Source organism: Terrapene carolina, unplaced genomic scaffold, assembly GCF_002925995.2.
Source record: "Terrapene carolina triunguis isolate 2854851 unplaced genomic scaffold, T_m_triunguis-2.0 Scaffold1018, whole genome shotgun sequence".
Lineage (NCBI taxonomy): Eukaryota > Metazoa > Chordata > Testudines > Emydidae > Terrapene > Terrapene triunguis.
Window position 1 is genome coordinate 794,905 of NW_020665369.1, and position 14,982 is coordinate 809,886.

At 45.2% G+C, this 14,982-nt stretch overlaps 1 protein-coding gene across 1 annotated transcript in view; it reads right to left on the minus strand.

The window, feature by feature from the left end:
- Positions 1 to 13,040, minus strand: part of TTC26 (tetratricopeptide repeat domain 26) — an 87,847-nt gene extending 74,807 nt beyond the window's left edge. The window contains exons 1-3 of the mRNA XM_026661351.2: positions 13,004 to 13,040; positions 12,747 to 12,884; positions 12,079 to 12,171 (exon numbers count right to left, since the gene is read on the minus strand). Coding sequence (XP_026517136.1) covers positions 12,079 to 12,171; positions 12,747 to 12,884; positions 13,004 to 13,006 — 234 coding nt within the window. The 5' untranslated portion in view covers positions 13,007 to 13,040. The remainder of the gene's footprint in view (positions 1 to 12,078; positions 12,172 to 12,746; positions 12,885 to 13,003) is intronic.
- Between the last annotated feature and the right edge of the window lie 1,942 nt (positions 13,041 to 14,982).

The following is a 14,982-nucleotide window of genomic DNA, read 5'->3' on the forward strand; positions in this document are numbered from 1 at the left end:
GGGTGAATACCCACTTCGTGTCTGACGAAGTGGGTATTCACCCACGAAAGCTTATGCTCCAATACATCTGTTAGTCTTAAAGGTGCCACAGGACTCTGTTGCTTTTTTACAGATCCAGACTAACACGGCTACCCCTCTGATACTTGACTTAACTTTCAAACGCCTGAACAGCAAATGTAACTTTTCTTGTCTGCATAGTAAACACTGACATTTTTATCTGTTTGAATAATCAAAGTGGTGCTTTCCTTGCCTTCTTGGTTGCAAAGATTTGAACTGCTTCCTGCCGACCAACCTCTCCTGTGTCATTGTGGAGCGTAGATGTGTTTTTATTAACTTCAGCTTGGAGAACCTGCGTTCTCCACTGGAAACTGTTACAGGAAGTGTTAGAAGTACGCGCAGAGCAACAAAAGCATTTGGAAAGAGGGTACACATCTTATTTGTGCACATATATTCCAGAACAGCCTTTGGAGTTGATCCTGCTGAAATGTATCTTGAAAGGACTTTCAGTTCATCACCTAAATCACTCGCATCAATATCGCGCATGTCATCATGTGTCAACACTGTCTCTAGTGCCCTGCATTGCTGGTGTAGATCTTCTTCAGGTATAGTGAGGAGTTTTGGAATATCATACAACAGCCCAAATATACTGCTGTGTTCCTTGAGCTGCATGAAGCGTTCTTCATCTGACTGTATTGCACAATCTAGCACCTGGTTAAAGAATTCAACTTTGAATTGTTGTTTGGGGTCCCTTATGGGATTATCCCGTGCCTCGTAATCAAAATGTCTTCTTCGGTGACTCTTGTGTATTCTTGAATGGGTGGGAAAATAGCTTCAGTGTGAAATTCCTCTGCCAACTTCTGTGCACTCTTCAGAACGTTTTGAAATCCCTCATCTGACCAGTAAGGCTGTAGGTATGACTTTGCTTTGTCCAGTTGTTCTATTGCTCCAGATATATCAAGGTCAACACCTTGGAGTCTCTTGCTTACAACATTTATTTCAAACAGTATGTCATGTCACAACACTAAGCCACACAGAAATTTGAAGTTATGTATGTTTCTGGTGATTCCATTTTCCTCTGCCACTGTTCTCCCACGAACAGTTCCTGTCATAGCATTATCCTCCATAATGGCAACTATGGCATCATCTATCTTCCCAATTTGGTATTTGATAGGCTTTATCGCCTCCACTCGACTTTCCCATCGTGTGGCACTCAGTGGTTTCAGTGTCAGAGAGGATGTTCCCAGATGTTGCTTCAAAATTTGCCATCGATGACTTGATGCAGAGAAAAATACATAGATGCTTTGAATTGCACTAAAAAATTCAGCAGCCTCACTAGAAGCTGATGCTGCATCACTGACTGCCAAGTTCAATGAATGAGAACTGCATGGGACAAAAAAAGCTCGAGGGTTTAACTCTTGGATCCGTGTTTGCACTCCTCTGTTCTTTCCTCTCATGTTGGCACCATTATCGTAGCCCTGACCTCTCATGTCAGCTATCGCAATTCCCGTATCTTCCAGCTTTTTAAGAAGCACATTTGTCATACCAGCTCCTATAGTATCATCAATGTCAATAAATTCTAGAAAATGCTCTCTGACAGTCACCATTGCAGAGACATTTTCACTAGATTCTGTTGTTGTTGTTACAAAACGCACCATTAAAGGCATGTGTTCCGTATGACTGATGTCAGGTGTGCAGTCCAGAATAACAGAGTAAACAGACTTCAGATCTGCCACAATCTTCTGTTTGACTTTTGATGCCAGTAACTGTATGATCTCATTTTGAATTGTTTTTCCAAGGTAGTGGTGTGTGTACATTTCTTGGGTGGTGACTCTTCTTAGATGCTCCTGGAATATAGCATCAAACTCAGCCATCAGCTCCACAATTTGAAGGAAGTTTCCATTGTTTGGCACATACAGCTGTTCTGAAGTGCCACGCAGTGCTAGGTTTTGGGTAGCAAGCATTCTCACAATGGCAATAAGCCTTTTCAGAACATTTTGCCAGTAAAGAGACTCTGATGCAATCTTCTCTTGATGTTGATCATCTATGGTGGCCTTTAACCTTAGGCTTGGTCTACACTAACCCCCCAAATCGAACTAAGGTACGCAACTTCAGCTACGTGAATAACGTAGCTGAAGTTCGAAGTACCTTAGTTCGAACTTACCTCGGTCCACACGCGGCAGGCAGGCTCCCCCATCGACTCTGCGGTACTCCTCTCGTCTAGCTGGAGTACCGCAGTCGACGGCGAGCACTTCCTGGTTCGACTTATCGCGTCCAGACAAGATGCGATAAGTCGAACCCAGAAGTTCGATCGCTCGCCGCCGAACTACCGGGTAAGTGTAGACATACCCTTAGTCTCATCTCAAGCTCTTTCCACCTATGGAATGCTCTCTGGTGATTTGCTGCCTTCTCATGGCATGCCAGATTTCTAGCCAGATTTTTCCAGTCTTTTGTTCCTGTAGAACCCAATGTGGCTGGAACATTAGACTGGAAGAGTTTGCAACAAACACAGTATGCAGCATTCTGGGTTTTTGAGTACATAAGCCATGGCCTCTCCACTTTGTCACCATTGGGGATTTCATGCCAGTAATATGTTGGATGGAAACTTCTATTTTCACTGTCTTTGGGGAACATGAAGTTTTTCACTTGCTGTGACCCATGCACTACAAGGAAGTCTCTCAGGCTACTGCTCAAGTGGGTCCACAGTCCTGGATCATCTAGACTTAAGGAACTAAACTCAGCAGCAGCTGTTTCTTGCACCTCCACCACAGACTTCTCTGATCTACACTTTTCTTCAAGAATGTGCATGGTTACATCCATTTGAGATGGAGATACGGATGCTGCAGTAGCTGCCAGGTCACCTGCACTCTGACTAACTGGAAGCTCAGGCATCTCCTCACCACTCACATCCTCACTCGGGCTGGAAGGCTCACCGTGAACATTTGTGTCTATCTTAGGAGAGCTCCTTCCTGCTTAGATAGAAAAGCTTCCTTTGCTTTCTTCCTTTTTCTGAATGCGGCCCCAGAGGGGAGTTTTCTTCTTTCACTCATGACTGCTGTTCTGTGCCAGTTATAGTGGCTCTCAACACTCAAATGAAGGGGACAAATAAGCAGGCTGGTAGCAGGGCCTGAGTGAGGGAAGATATCAGCATCTTAAGGGCCTAACTGACTCCAATTGCCTGTTCTCCTCAGGTGGGTTCAGGGAAGCAGCAGGAAACAGGAAGCTCCCTGAGAAGCTGATGTTAATCAGTCCAGGCTCCTGGGGGTGCTAGAGAGGTACATAAGAGGCTCCTCCTCCTCTCTCTCCCTGCAGCTCCTGCTGCTTTCTGTTATTCCCTCTCACCTTTTCTCCTGCCTGCCTGCTATGTCTCTTGTGCCCTCCTTCCTCCAGCACAGCACTCCACCATCTCTGTGCATCTAGAGCAGTGAGAATACATATGCACCAGAAGCAGACACAATTTTCTACACTCTGGGTCCTAGTGGCGCCCCCCCAAAGTCTGGCACCTGAGGCGGCCGCCTCAGTTCGCCTCATGGTAAGGCCAGCCCTGATTAAGCACAAAAATTCTTCCTTGAAAATTTCACTATCATAAAATCTAACAAACAGCGATAGCTGGGCAGCATCACTTAAATTGCTTGATTCAACCACCACAAGAGACATGTTTTTCAAATCGGAAAACAGTTCTGACAGACAAGCCTCATAAATTACCTCCAATCTTTACACTACTGTGGAATCAGACAGAGGAACTTGCTTCACACGGTTCACAATGTCATCTTTGTTTTGATTTCTGGCAAAAAGCTCCTCCAGCATTTCCAATATGTACTCCTTCACAAACTTGGCATCTAGGAAAGACTTTTTCTTTTTAGCTGGTACCAACATCATCTGAAGAGAAGCAGCCATTGATTTTTTCCCTGTACAGTCACTGATATTGTGAGAATGACATTTGAAGAGTGATATGAAGACTTCAGATTTTCAATTTTGTCACATCTTGCAACACTGCCGGGAGGATAGGACACGTTGAAATGACTGTGTTTTGATTCGAAGTGGTGCCTCACATCAACGACTTTACAGACAGATACAGTGGTTTGGCATATTAAACACAAATGTTGTGTGTTTAAATGAGGTGTCAGAAAGAAAATCTGCGGTCCAGTTTGTGTTAAAAGCTCAGTTTTCACTGTCGACTGTCACATTTACTTCCAATCACATTTATTTTTGACTCCATTTCCATCACTAATGAAAAAATGGGTGGCTCAATCACAGCCCATGCTATCACATGAACTTAAGATCCAGTAAGCAGTGCTTAATTTGTACCAGGGCTTGCCAGGGCTGAGCCACAGCACCTCTAGGCTTGGCAGTTGATAGCCCTGGCACCTCTGGGCAGCAACCCACTGTTCTCTCGCCTCCCAGCTCTGAAGGCAGAGCCACCGCTATTGCCACCCTTACTTCTGCTCTTCTGCTGGCGGTGGTGCTGCCTTCAGAGCTGGGTGCCCAGTCAGCAGCTGCCACTCTCTGGCCACCCAGCTCTGAAGGCAGCACTGTTGGCAGGGGCAGCGCAGAAGCAAGGGTGACAATACAACACAAGCAGCAGCACAATACTTTTGTGCTGCTGCTTGCATTGACGCTGCCTTCAGAGCTTAATACCCAGCCAGCAGCTGCCACTCTCCAGCCACCCAGCCAGTGCTTAATTTGTGCTGGGGCTTGCCGGGGCTGAGCCCCAGTACCTCTTTCATTACAAATTAAGCACTGTCGGTAAGTTACTTACTAAGGAAGTCATAGGCAGATGATTGGCAGCGCATCACAGTTCATGAATTTAATTATAAACATTTTTTAAAGTGAGCTGGCAGGCCACATAGGAAGCCTTGGCGGGTCACATTTGGCCCATGGGCTGCCTGCTGAGTATCACTGACTTAAATGTATAGGAAGCTTTGAATTTCTTTAAATCAACTATACACAAGCTATCATCAATTTGCATCCCGAGCTAGGGGAATGGGGGTGGGGAGAAAAAAAAAACTTGTGGGGAAAGGCTCCAGACCCAGTAGGATGAATAATTACTTCAAAGGTTATTAGGAGTAAGCAGAGAGCCTATAGGTAATGCAAAAAGGGACTGATTAGCAAAAAAGGCTACATCTTGGAGGTTAGAAAATATAGTAATAAAGTGAGAATTGCTAAAAGTCAAGATGGATTAGCTCTTGCCAAGGAGGCTTTTTAGTTATATAATTAAAAAGAGGAGGAGGTTGGGCTGCTTTGCAGTGTGAATGGAGAGGAGATTAAAGATAATCTAGGTATAGTCCAAAGACTAAAACAAATGCTTTGCCTACATTTTCAATATGGATGATAAAATGGAACACAGGCAAAAGGCAGGACAGCTGATGAAAGAGAGTGTACAGATATGCAAATTACCACAGGTGGAAGAAAAACTTAAAGAGCTTAATACACTCAAATTGAGGAGACTGGATAATTTCCAACTCAAAATACTGAAAGAACTGGCATGTGAGTTAAGTAGTCTGGAATCAAGGATTTTTAATAAATTTATTTAGGGTAGTTTTGTATGACTGGAGAATAGCTAGTGGCGTACCTATATTTAAGAAAGGGGAAAAAGTGATCCAGGCTACTATAGAGCTGTTAGTCTAACCTCAGTAGTACACACGGCTGTAGAACAAACTGTGAAGGGAAGAATAATTAAATTCATGGAGGTAAACGGAAGGGGGCTGTAATTTAACATGGGTTTACCAAAGGCAAATCATGCCAGATTAACCAAATTTTCCTTCTTTGAGAAGAAAACTGATTTTTAGATAAGGGAAATGGAGCAGATCTAATATACTTGGACTTCAGTAAAGCTCTGACATGATACCACATACGGAAATTATTAGTTAAATTACAAAAGATGGGGATTAGTACAAGAACTGTAAAATGGATAAGAAACTGGCTAAAGGGGAGAAGGCAACAAGTTGTGCTGAAATTATCAATGGCAGGTGCCCCAAAGGGAATGAACAGACAAGTTATCATCAAGTGATCCATGATCCATGCCCTGTCACCCAATCTCAGCTTCTGGCAAAACTAGGATATATCAGATTGTGTCAGTGGCCAGGATGTGGGCAGTTGGAGCAGGAGTCACGCCTAGTGGTCAGAGCAGGAATCAATACCCAGGAATCGGAAGCCGGGTGCCCAAGCCTAAGGTCACAGCTGGAGTCAGGAGCCATGAGTACAAGTCCTGGGTCAGAACTGGGTTATCTGGAGTGAGGCAAAGCAGGAGCAGGGCTGGAACAAGGCAGGAGCTATCACAGCCATGGGCAAATGCTTTGAGCAGCCTCTGAATTGCTGCTACTGTTGGGCCTAAGATCCAGTCTTCTGACCTTTCCAATCAATCAGGCAGTGTAGCCACTCAGGCAGTCTACTACAGGCCAGCTGCACTCATCAGACTGCCCAGAGACTGGTTCTGCCGCAGGCGCTGCTTCCAGACTAGCTCTGTTGCAGACCCTGATTCCTGACAAGCATAGCATTTCCAGTAGAGAAAGAGAAGTATTAATGCCAATATACAAGGCACTGATAATACCTCTTTCAGAATATTGTATACAATTCTGGTCACCCCTGCGAAAGAAAGATGTATTCAAACAGGAACAGGTGTGTAGAGAACAGTTACCAGGATAATCAGGGGAATGGAGGGCCTATCTTATGAGATGAGATTGGTAGAGTTTGGCTTGTTTAGACTAGCAAAAAGAAGGCTGAGAGAGGATATGATTGCTCTCTATAAATATATCAGGGGAGCGAACACCAGGGAGGGTGAAGAGATGTTTAAGTTAGATGACAATGATAGCATAGGCACAAATGGGTATAAACTGGCCATAAGCAAATTCAGGCTGGAAATTAGAAGTAGGTTTCTAATAATCAGAGAAGCGAGGTTCTGGAACAACCTCCCAATAGAACTCCTTCCAGTTTATGTTTCCAAAAGCTCATGTTTCAGAGCTTCAGTCAGTCCCCTGCAGGTGTCAGGAAGGGATTTTCCTCATCCCCCAATCTATTCTGGGTTTATATTTGCTTGCCTGCTTTTGTGTCCTTCCTCTGAAGGATGTGAGAAGACCACAGATGGAGAGGAACACTGGACAGGGTGGGCCAGTGTTCTAAGGTGGGACTGAGCATTCTCTCCCTCACTGGCATAGCTGGCAGATTCTTGCTCACATGCTGAGTCTAACTGATCATATGCAGGTTTGGGAAGGGATTTTTCCCCAGGTCAGATTGGCAGGAACCTTGGGAATTCTTCTGCAGCAAGGGTTACAGGTCCCTTACCAGGATTGTCTAGCTAGATCTCACTTAATCATTTCCCTGCCACTCATACACTGCAGTTCCTCCTATTATTTGCCTGTGCCACATAATAGTTGGGTCTCTTCTGTGCTGTAATACTTTGATCTAGTGTCAGTGGTTGGGTTTAGTGTGAGAGTGCTGTTGGTGGCCTGTGACATACAGGAGGTCCGACTAGATGATCTGGTGGTCCCTTCTGGCCTCAAACTCTATTACCTTTCTTTCATATTAGATTCTGACATAGAATGTGTGCTACTGGTCCCTCCCTGACCACGTTATAGAATAAGTCAATAGAATGGACAATAGGGGACTAGTAACAGTATAAAAGTTAACTGCGGGGCTATGTAATATATTCTATGTCCCAGATAACAAGGGTAAAAGGGACATCAGCACAAACAACTTTTTTCTAATCTTTTCTGACCCTTTAAAGTTCCCTATTCCATGTCACACCATAGCATGCACTGTTCTGGTGACATCATATCTGCCAGGAAACCCCACTCGATAATGGAACTCATCTGTTGTAGATTCCAGTATATACCTTTTTAAATAACTGTAAGTCGTGGTTTTGCACAGACTAAAATATGGACATAAAAAGACAGTATCAGGAATTCCATAATAGCAAAAATAAATAAAGTAAATGCACATTAAGTATTACAACACCACTGTTGGACACGGGGTCCAAATTTAAGATTTTAAAGTAATCAGCCACAGTTATGCAAAGGTACTGGATATGTAATACCTCACCTCTAACTTCCTTCTACATTTATGTTCATTCCATATGCTTGAATGTTGCCATGTAAACCATTTAATTTCATCAGTCATTTGTGTAGAACAAACACATTATGCTCAGCGCCTTTAACAGATTAATTTTCTTATTTTTTTTTTTTTAAATATCAAGCAACTCTGTGCCTTGTGAAAGACAGCTGTGAGGATAAAAAAAATCACTGAAATCTTCTTTAGTTACATCTGGAAACTATCTGCTTGTGGGGATGGAGAGATACTCAGTGAAAAAAATTGAGACTTCTCTACATGTGCATAAAAAAAATTCCAAGCCACTTTACATTTTAAGTTAAAAGCTGGTCCGCGTGTATATGTATATGTGTATACACACAGACCAGCTCCTAATGCCTCTATTAGCAGACAGCAGAAGAGGTGAATACAAATACTGGCACTTTTTAAAGACCTGAATCAATATCACCGCCTGGTGGTGAAACAGATTTAGACAGACTGGATTATTTTATTTACTGATGTGTTAGGTCCTCTTTTACTCTTGCATCCAAGAGAGTGTTAAAAATTTAAAATCCATCCTGGATTTCCTTCTAGTAATGTAAGCCCCTACAAAGTATTCAATGCAACAGGATAAACTTAACAATTTTTTTTTATGGAATGTCTCTCCATCTCCACAAGCAGATATTACCAGATGCAACTAAAGAAAGTTTCATTACTGCCAACTCATGCCCTTTAGCCTACCCAATTCCAATATTTATGGTGATGGAAAAGGTTGAGGTCTACCAATTCCAAGCATCCCTGGCAATTGTAGAGAAGAGAATTAACCGAGTGAGATATTTCAACCTGCTCCTAACTTCTGTCCCCTGCCCATTGTTCCAGAATAAGGGTAAAATGAAATATCCTCAAAAATCTTGCAGACATATTCAGGGCTGGTTGGGAAGGGATATTCCATCTCCGGGGAACTACAGGCCAGTCAGCCTCACCTCAATCCCTGGCAAAATCATGGGGCAGGTCCTCAAGGAATCAATTTTGAAGCACTTAGAGGAGAGGAAAGTGATCAGGAACAGTCAGCATGGATTCACCAAGGGCAAGTCATGCCTGACTAACCTAATTGCCTTCTATGATGCGATAACTGACTGTGGATGAGGGGAAAGCAGTGGACGTGTTATTCCTTGATTTGAGCAAAGCTTTTGACATGGTCTCCCACAGTATTCTTGCCAGCAAGTTAAAGAAATATGGGCTGGATGAATAGACTATAAGGTGGATAGAAAGCTTGCTAGATCATAGGGCTCAAGGGGTAGTGATCAATGGCTCCATGTCTAGTTAGCAGCCGGTATCAAGCGGAGTTCCCCAAGGGTCAGTTTTGTTCAATATCTTCACTAATGATCTGGAGGATGGTGTGGATTGCACCCTCAGCAAGTTTGCAGATGACACTAAACTGGGAGGAGTGGTAGATAAGCTGGAGGGTAGGGATAGGATACAGAGGGACTAGACAAATTAGAGGATTGTGCCAAAAGAAATCGGATGAGGTTCAACAAGGACAAGTGCAGAGTCCTGAACTTAGGACGGAAGAATCCCAGGCACTGCTACAGACTAGGGACCGAGTGGCTAGGCAGCAGTTCTGCAGAAAAGGACCTAGGGGTTACAGTGGACGAGAAGCTGGATACGAGTCAACAGTGTGCCCTTGTTGTCAAGAAGGCTAACGGCATTTTGGGCTGTATAGGTAGGAGCATTGCCAGCAGATCGAGCGACGTGATCATACCCCTCTATTCGGCATTGGTGAGGCCTCATCTGGAGTACTGTGTCCAGTTTTGGGCCCCACACTACAAGGATGTGGAAAAATTGGAGAGTCCAGCGGAGGGCAACAAAAATGATTAGGGGGCTGGAGCATATGACTTATGAGGAGAGGCTGAGGGAACTGGGATTATTTAGTCTGCAGAAGAGAAGAATGAGGGGGGATTTGATAGCTACTTTCAACTACCTAAAAAGCAGTTCCAAAGAGGATGGATCTAGACTGTTCTCAGTGGTACCAGATGACAGAACAAGGAGTAATGGTCTCAAGTTGCAGTGGGGGAGGTTTAGGTTGGATATTAGGAAAAACTTTTTCACTAGGAGGGTGGTGAAGCACTGGAATGGGTTACCTAGGGAGGTGGTGGAATCTCCTTCCTTAGATGTTTTTAAGGTCACGCTTGACAAAGCCCTGGCTGGGATGATTTAGTTGGGGATTGGTCCTGCTTTGAGCAGGGGGTTGGACTAGATGACTGTCTGAGGTCCCTTCCAAACCTGATATTCTATGATTCCAACCCAAGTCTGGAAACCCATTTAACCCTGTACATGTGAGCAAAAATCTCCATCTAATTCTATAAGGGAAAAAAATCATCATAGTTTCACAGCATAATTCTCTAAAACTATGGAGGGATGTTTTTTCCCCTGTGATCCCTAATTCTATGAATTCACTTTAGTATTTTTCCCAGGGCTAAAGGGAGGTGTGAAAATGGGAGGGTATAGCAACAAATTAATAGGCTGTGAAGGCTCGTTTCAGAATGGCACAAGGCAAGATAGTCAAGAGAAGCAGTCTTAGGTTTTGCTAGATGTCAAGAGAGAGTGATGTGTGGGCACACCTGAGAACAGAGTATGGGCTCAGTGATCCAGGACTGGAAGCAAATTCTATTTCACAGCGGGAGAGGCAGAAGGGTCATGGGGATGATAGTGGGGAGAAGGCAGAATCCCACAGAGGCACCTTCTTACCCAAATGGAGTACAATAGGCACTATATGATGCAAGCAACTTGATAATCTATAGATTATTTGAATAAACATATTTTCTAATAACCTTGACAACTCTTTGGGGTAAAAGGAAGGTTTTATGCAGACGTCAGAAAATTCATATCAATTAAGGGGCTAGAGGGACCGAGAAAAAAAGATTTAAAAGAATTAAATATGTAATACTACCGCTTGGCTAAATAACGAAGGTGGGGATATGATTGTGTTGTCTCTTTTTGACCTGAATGGGTATTCAAAGTTCAGGGCCCTGGGGATGTTCCTGCTGGAAGTATTGAAGATGGAATCTCACAATTCCTGTGTACATTCCTTGTAAATGAACAAGATTGCATCAAAGTCCTGCTTTTCCAAATACACCTCTACCCTGATATAACGCTGTCCTCGGGAGCCAAAAAATCCTACAGCGTTATAGGTGAAACCGCGTTATATCGAACTTGCTTTGATCCGCCGGAGTGCGTAGCCCCGCCCCACCAGAGCACTGCACTACTTTACCGCGTTATATCCGAATTCATGTTATATCGGGCCGCATTATATCGGGGTAGAGGTGTACAGGATTAACCAAAGGCAAAAAGAGGAGTTTCTTAGCTTACAGGTCCAAGCTTCTTTTCAGCCAGCATCCCAGAACCTCTCTCTAAGTTTCTCTCGGGGTCTCATTTGGTTATAGGCTTTTGCTTGGATTTTTCCAGGTAGTCTCTGTGTCTCTCTGGTCCTGTGCATGTGTGCCCCCAACCCCCACCAAAAACAATATTTAGTGCACGCACACACACACACGCCATGCCCATACAGTCCAAACCTGTTCGGTGGGTTCACATAACCCTTTACTTTTAGGTGGGGAGCTGTGGTTAGCATAACTGTAAGGATAAATTAACTGAAGAGTGTATTCATACCCATCAATCGCAACAAGGTTTTAACTCAACACATAACAAGGTTCTACCCAGCTCAAAAATAACTTTCCACATATTATTTTCTGAAGGTGTACACACCAAGTAGGGAAAAGAATGTTAGAACAACTGTCATGAAATTAAGAAAAGGACAATTTAGGCTTTGGGGCAAAGATTAACTAGGATGCTGGACTAATAGACTGTTTCAGTGTAGAAACTCCTATTTCCCTAATCCACACTGCTTTTCTGTATAGTTTGCTCTATTGCTGCTGGATTTATACACAAATGGCCTGGCCCATTTCTTCCGCACCACCAAAAACTCTCTCTCCTGCCTGGTGCCACCACTTTAGGACAACATCCTGATTCTCTCCAGCAGGAAGCAGAATTTCTTCATCTCACCTCCAATGCTCTCTTGTAGTCCCCCAGGTGAAAGGCACAGTATCCAATCCAAAGGTCGGTGTCCTCATCTTGTTCCCCCACATGCCGTTTAAACTTCAAAGAAAAAGGGATGCAAAAATGACACCAGCTGACAAATTTTGTCGGATTGTCTCATGTGAAACAAATTCATTTATAAAATTAATATTAGGATGATTTCTGCTGGCTTGACAACCCTGGACACGGAAGTCAGGCAGTGTCAATATCCCATTTTCAAGGACAGGCAGTTTCTATCCAGTCACATAGTCGCTATACAAATATTTTAAAGCTGTAAACGTAAAGGAGGGCAAGTGATTATTCAGGCGGGTGCAGGGGGCATATCTAGGGTGTGAGAAAGAACAGAAAAGACAAATTAGTTGAAACAGCTAGAACTTTTTCCAAACAGGGAGCTCTGCTGCAATTGGGAACAGTCTGCCAGAAGGAGCCTCATCACCCCAGTCATTGGGAGAAGGGTTTGGGCAAGGCCCCGGGGGCTGTGCTCTGGGCACCAATCCTGCACTGACGGGGGAATGTGGACCCGGTGACCTGCGGCCCCTCCCACTCGCACCCCCGTTGTCTGGGAGACTGCCGGAGTTAGCTCGTTAGCTGCGGGAGCGCAGAGCCCCGTAGGCCGAGCCCCCCTCCCCCGTTACCTCCAGCAGGGCGATGGCGCCGGTGAAGTCCCTCTGGGCCAGCAGCTCCTCCAGCTGCGGGACTTTCTTGCCTTTCTTCTTCCGTTTGTCACCCTGCGGCGGGGCGCCCCCCACGGCCGGCTTGGCCCGGGAGAGCATCTGGAGGGGGCAGAAAGAAGAGGGGAGACCGGGTGAGAGCGGGGAGGCGCTGGGGGGCGTCAGACCTCCCCGCTCCTGGGTCCCACAAGCGGCGACCCCCTCCCCGCCCTGTCCCTCACCATCTTGCCCCTGGGCTCCTCGCTTCTCCAACGACTCCGTTACCCCGGTAACGGCGCGGGGGGGGAGGGAAGAATGAGTGAGTGAGACACCGAATAGGGCCCGGCTGGAACTCACGTCCCAGCTCACAGTTCCGGCCCCGACCCCGCGGCTAGCGCAAAAGAGGAGCCGCTCGATTCTCCGGGGAGAGTTTCAGAACGGGACATTTCCGGTGTGGCTCGCGCTTATCTCCATAGCAACCCAAGGAGCTGGGTGTAATTTTATCGCCGCAGTGTCACAATATTTATTTATTTATTTGTGGTTAATGTCCCAGCTCGTGGGGACGAGCGGTTGAGATGAGACTGTGAGTTTTCATTTATAATACAAGCCCAGCCTGCAGGGGTATGGAGACAAGCTTGAAAACAGGACCCAGGCACGCTTGAGAGGCTCATCAATCACGAAAGCGAAGAGAACAGATTTTTGGTGTCTAACTCCTGCTTTTTCAGTGCCTGGGGTTGGTAATAGTGTGATTGTGCAGCAGAAAACTTGGGGCTGTGGTACAACACCAGTGCTTTTGTCAGGCGAGAACATAGTAACATCCTTTGACAACATGCTTAGAGGCTCTACATAGGATATAACACTAAATAATGAAAATCAGAACCGGGAACTACTGATTTTTGTGCCAGGGAACAAATGATTCAGTGGTGATGTCATGACATGTATCAGCACGTGGTATGTGATGTCATCACTGTACTCTTCACTGCCATCAGTGTGCGCGGACCTTTACAGACAATACAGTAACTCCTTGCTTAACGTTGTAGTTATGTTCCTGAAAAATGCGACTTTAAGCGAAATGATGTTAAGTGAATCCAATTTCCCCATAAGAATTAATGTAAATAAGAGGGGTTAGGTTCCATGGAAATTTTTTTTCACCAGACAAAAGACTATGTATATATATATATAGACACACACACACACACACACACACACACAGAGTATAAGTTTTAAACAAACAAAACTGTACACAGCAATGATGATTGTGAGAGAGAGAGATGTGCATTGCCCCTTCAAGTATCCTGACCTCCCGTAAGTACATTGCCTTTTTAACAGGTTTCAGAGTAGCAGCCGTGTTAGTCTGTATCCGCAAAAAGAACAGGAGTACTTGTGGGTTGTAGCCCACGAAAGCTTATGCTCTAATAAATTTGTTAGTCTCTAAGGTGCCACAAGTACTCCTGTTCTTTTTGCCTTTTTAAGTAGATCAGCAAGTTGAAACAGCAGCTGCTGCCAGAAAGCTCCCTCCGTCCTGAGCCCTGTTGTGTCCCCCCTCTGCTCTATGGAGATGGGGCAAGAGGGGGGCAGAGGGGAGGGGGACACCCTGACATTAGTCCCCCTTCCCCCCCCCCCCGCCATGCACAGCAAGCAGGAGGCTCCCGGGAGCAGCTCCAAGGCAGAGGGCAGGAGCAACACACGGCAGTGTGGGGAGGGACAGCTGAACTGCCGGCAATTGATAGCCTGCTCGGCGGCTGTCGCACAGGGAACTCAGGGGAGCGGGGAGCTGATGGGGGGCCTGTCCACCCTCGTTCCAAGCCCCCATCACTAGCTCTTTCTGCAAGCAGTGGACAAAGCAGGCGGCTGCCAAACAACGTTATAAGGGAGCATTGCGCAACTTTAAACGAGCATGTTCTCTAATTGATCAGCAACGTAAAAAGGAAACAACGTTAACCGGAAGGACTTTAAGTGAGGAGTTCCTGTAGATAAGTTCCTCCCCAAATGGCCCATTAACTTTCCTCCAGGCATAGGGAAGAAAGGAAGTAGGAGAGCAGCTGTCATAACTATAAAGGGAAGGGTGGCAGCTCTCCTGTGTACAGTGCTATGGAATCCCTCCTAGCCAGAGACTCAAAATCCTTTTACCTGTAAAGGGTTAAGAGGCTCGGGTAACCTGGCTGACACCTGACCCGAAGGACCAATAAGGAGACAAGATACTTTCAAATCTTGGGGGGGG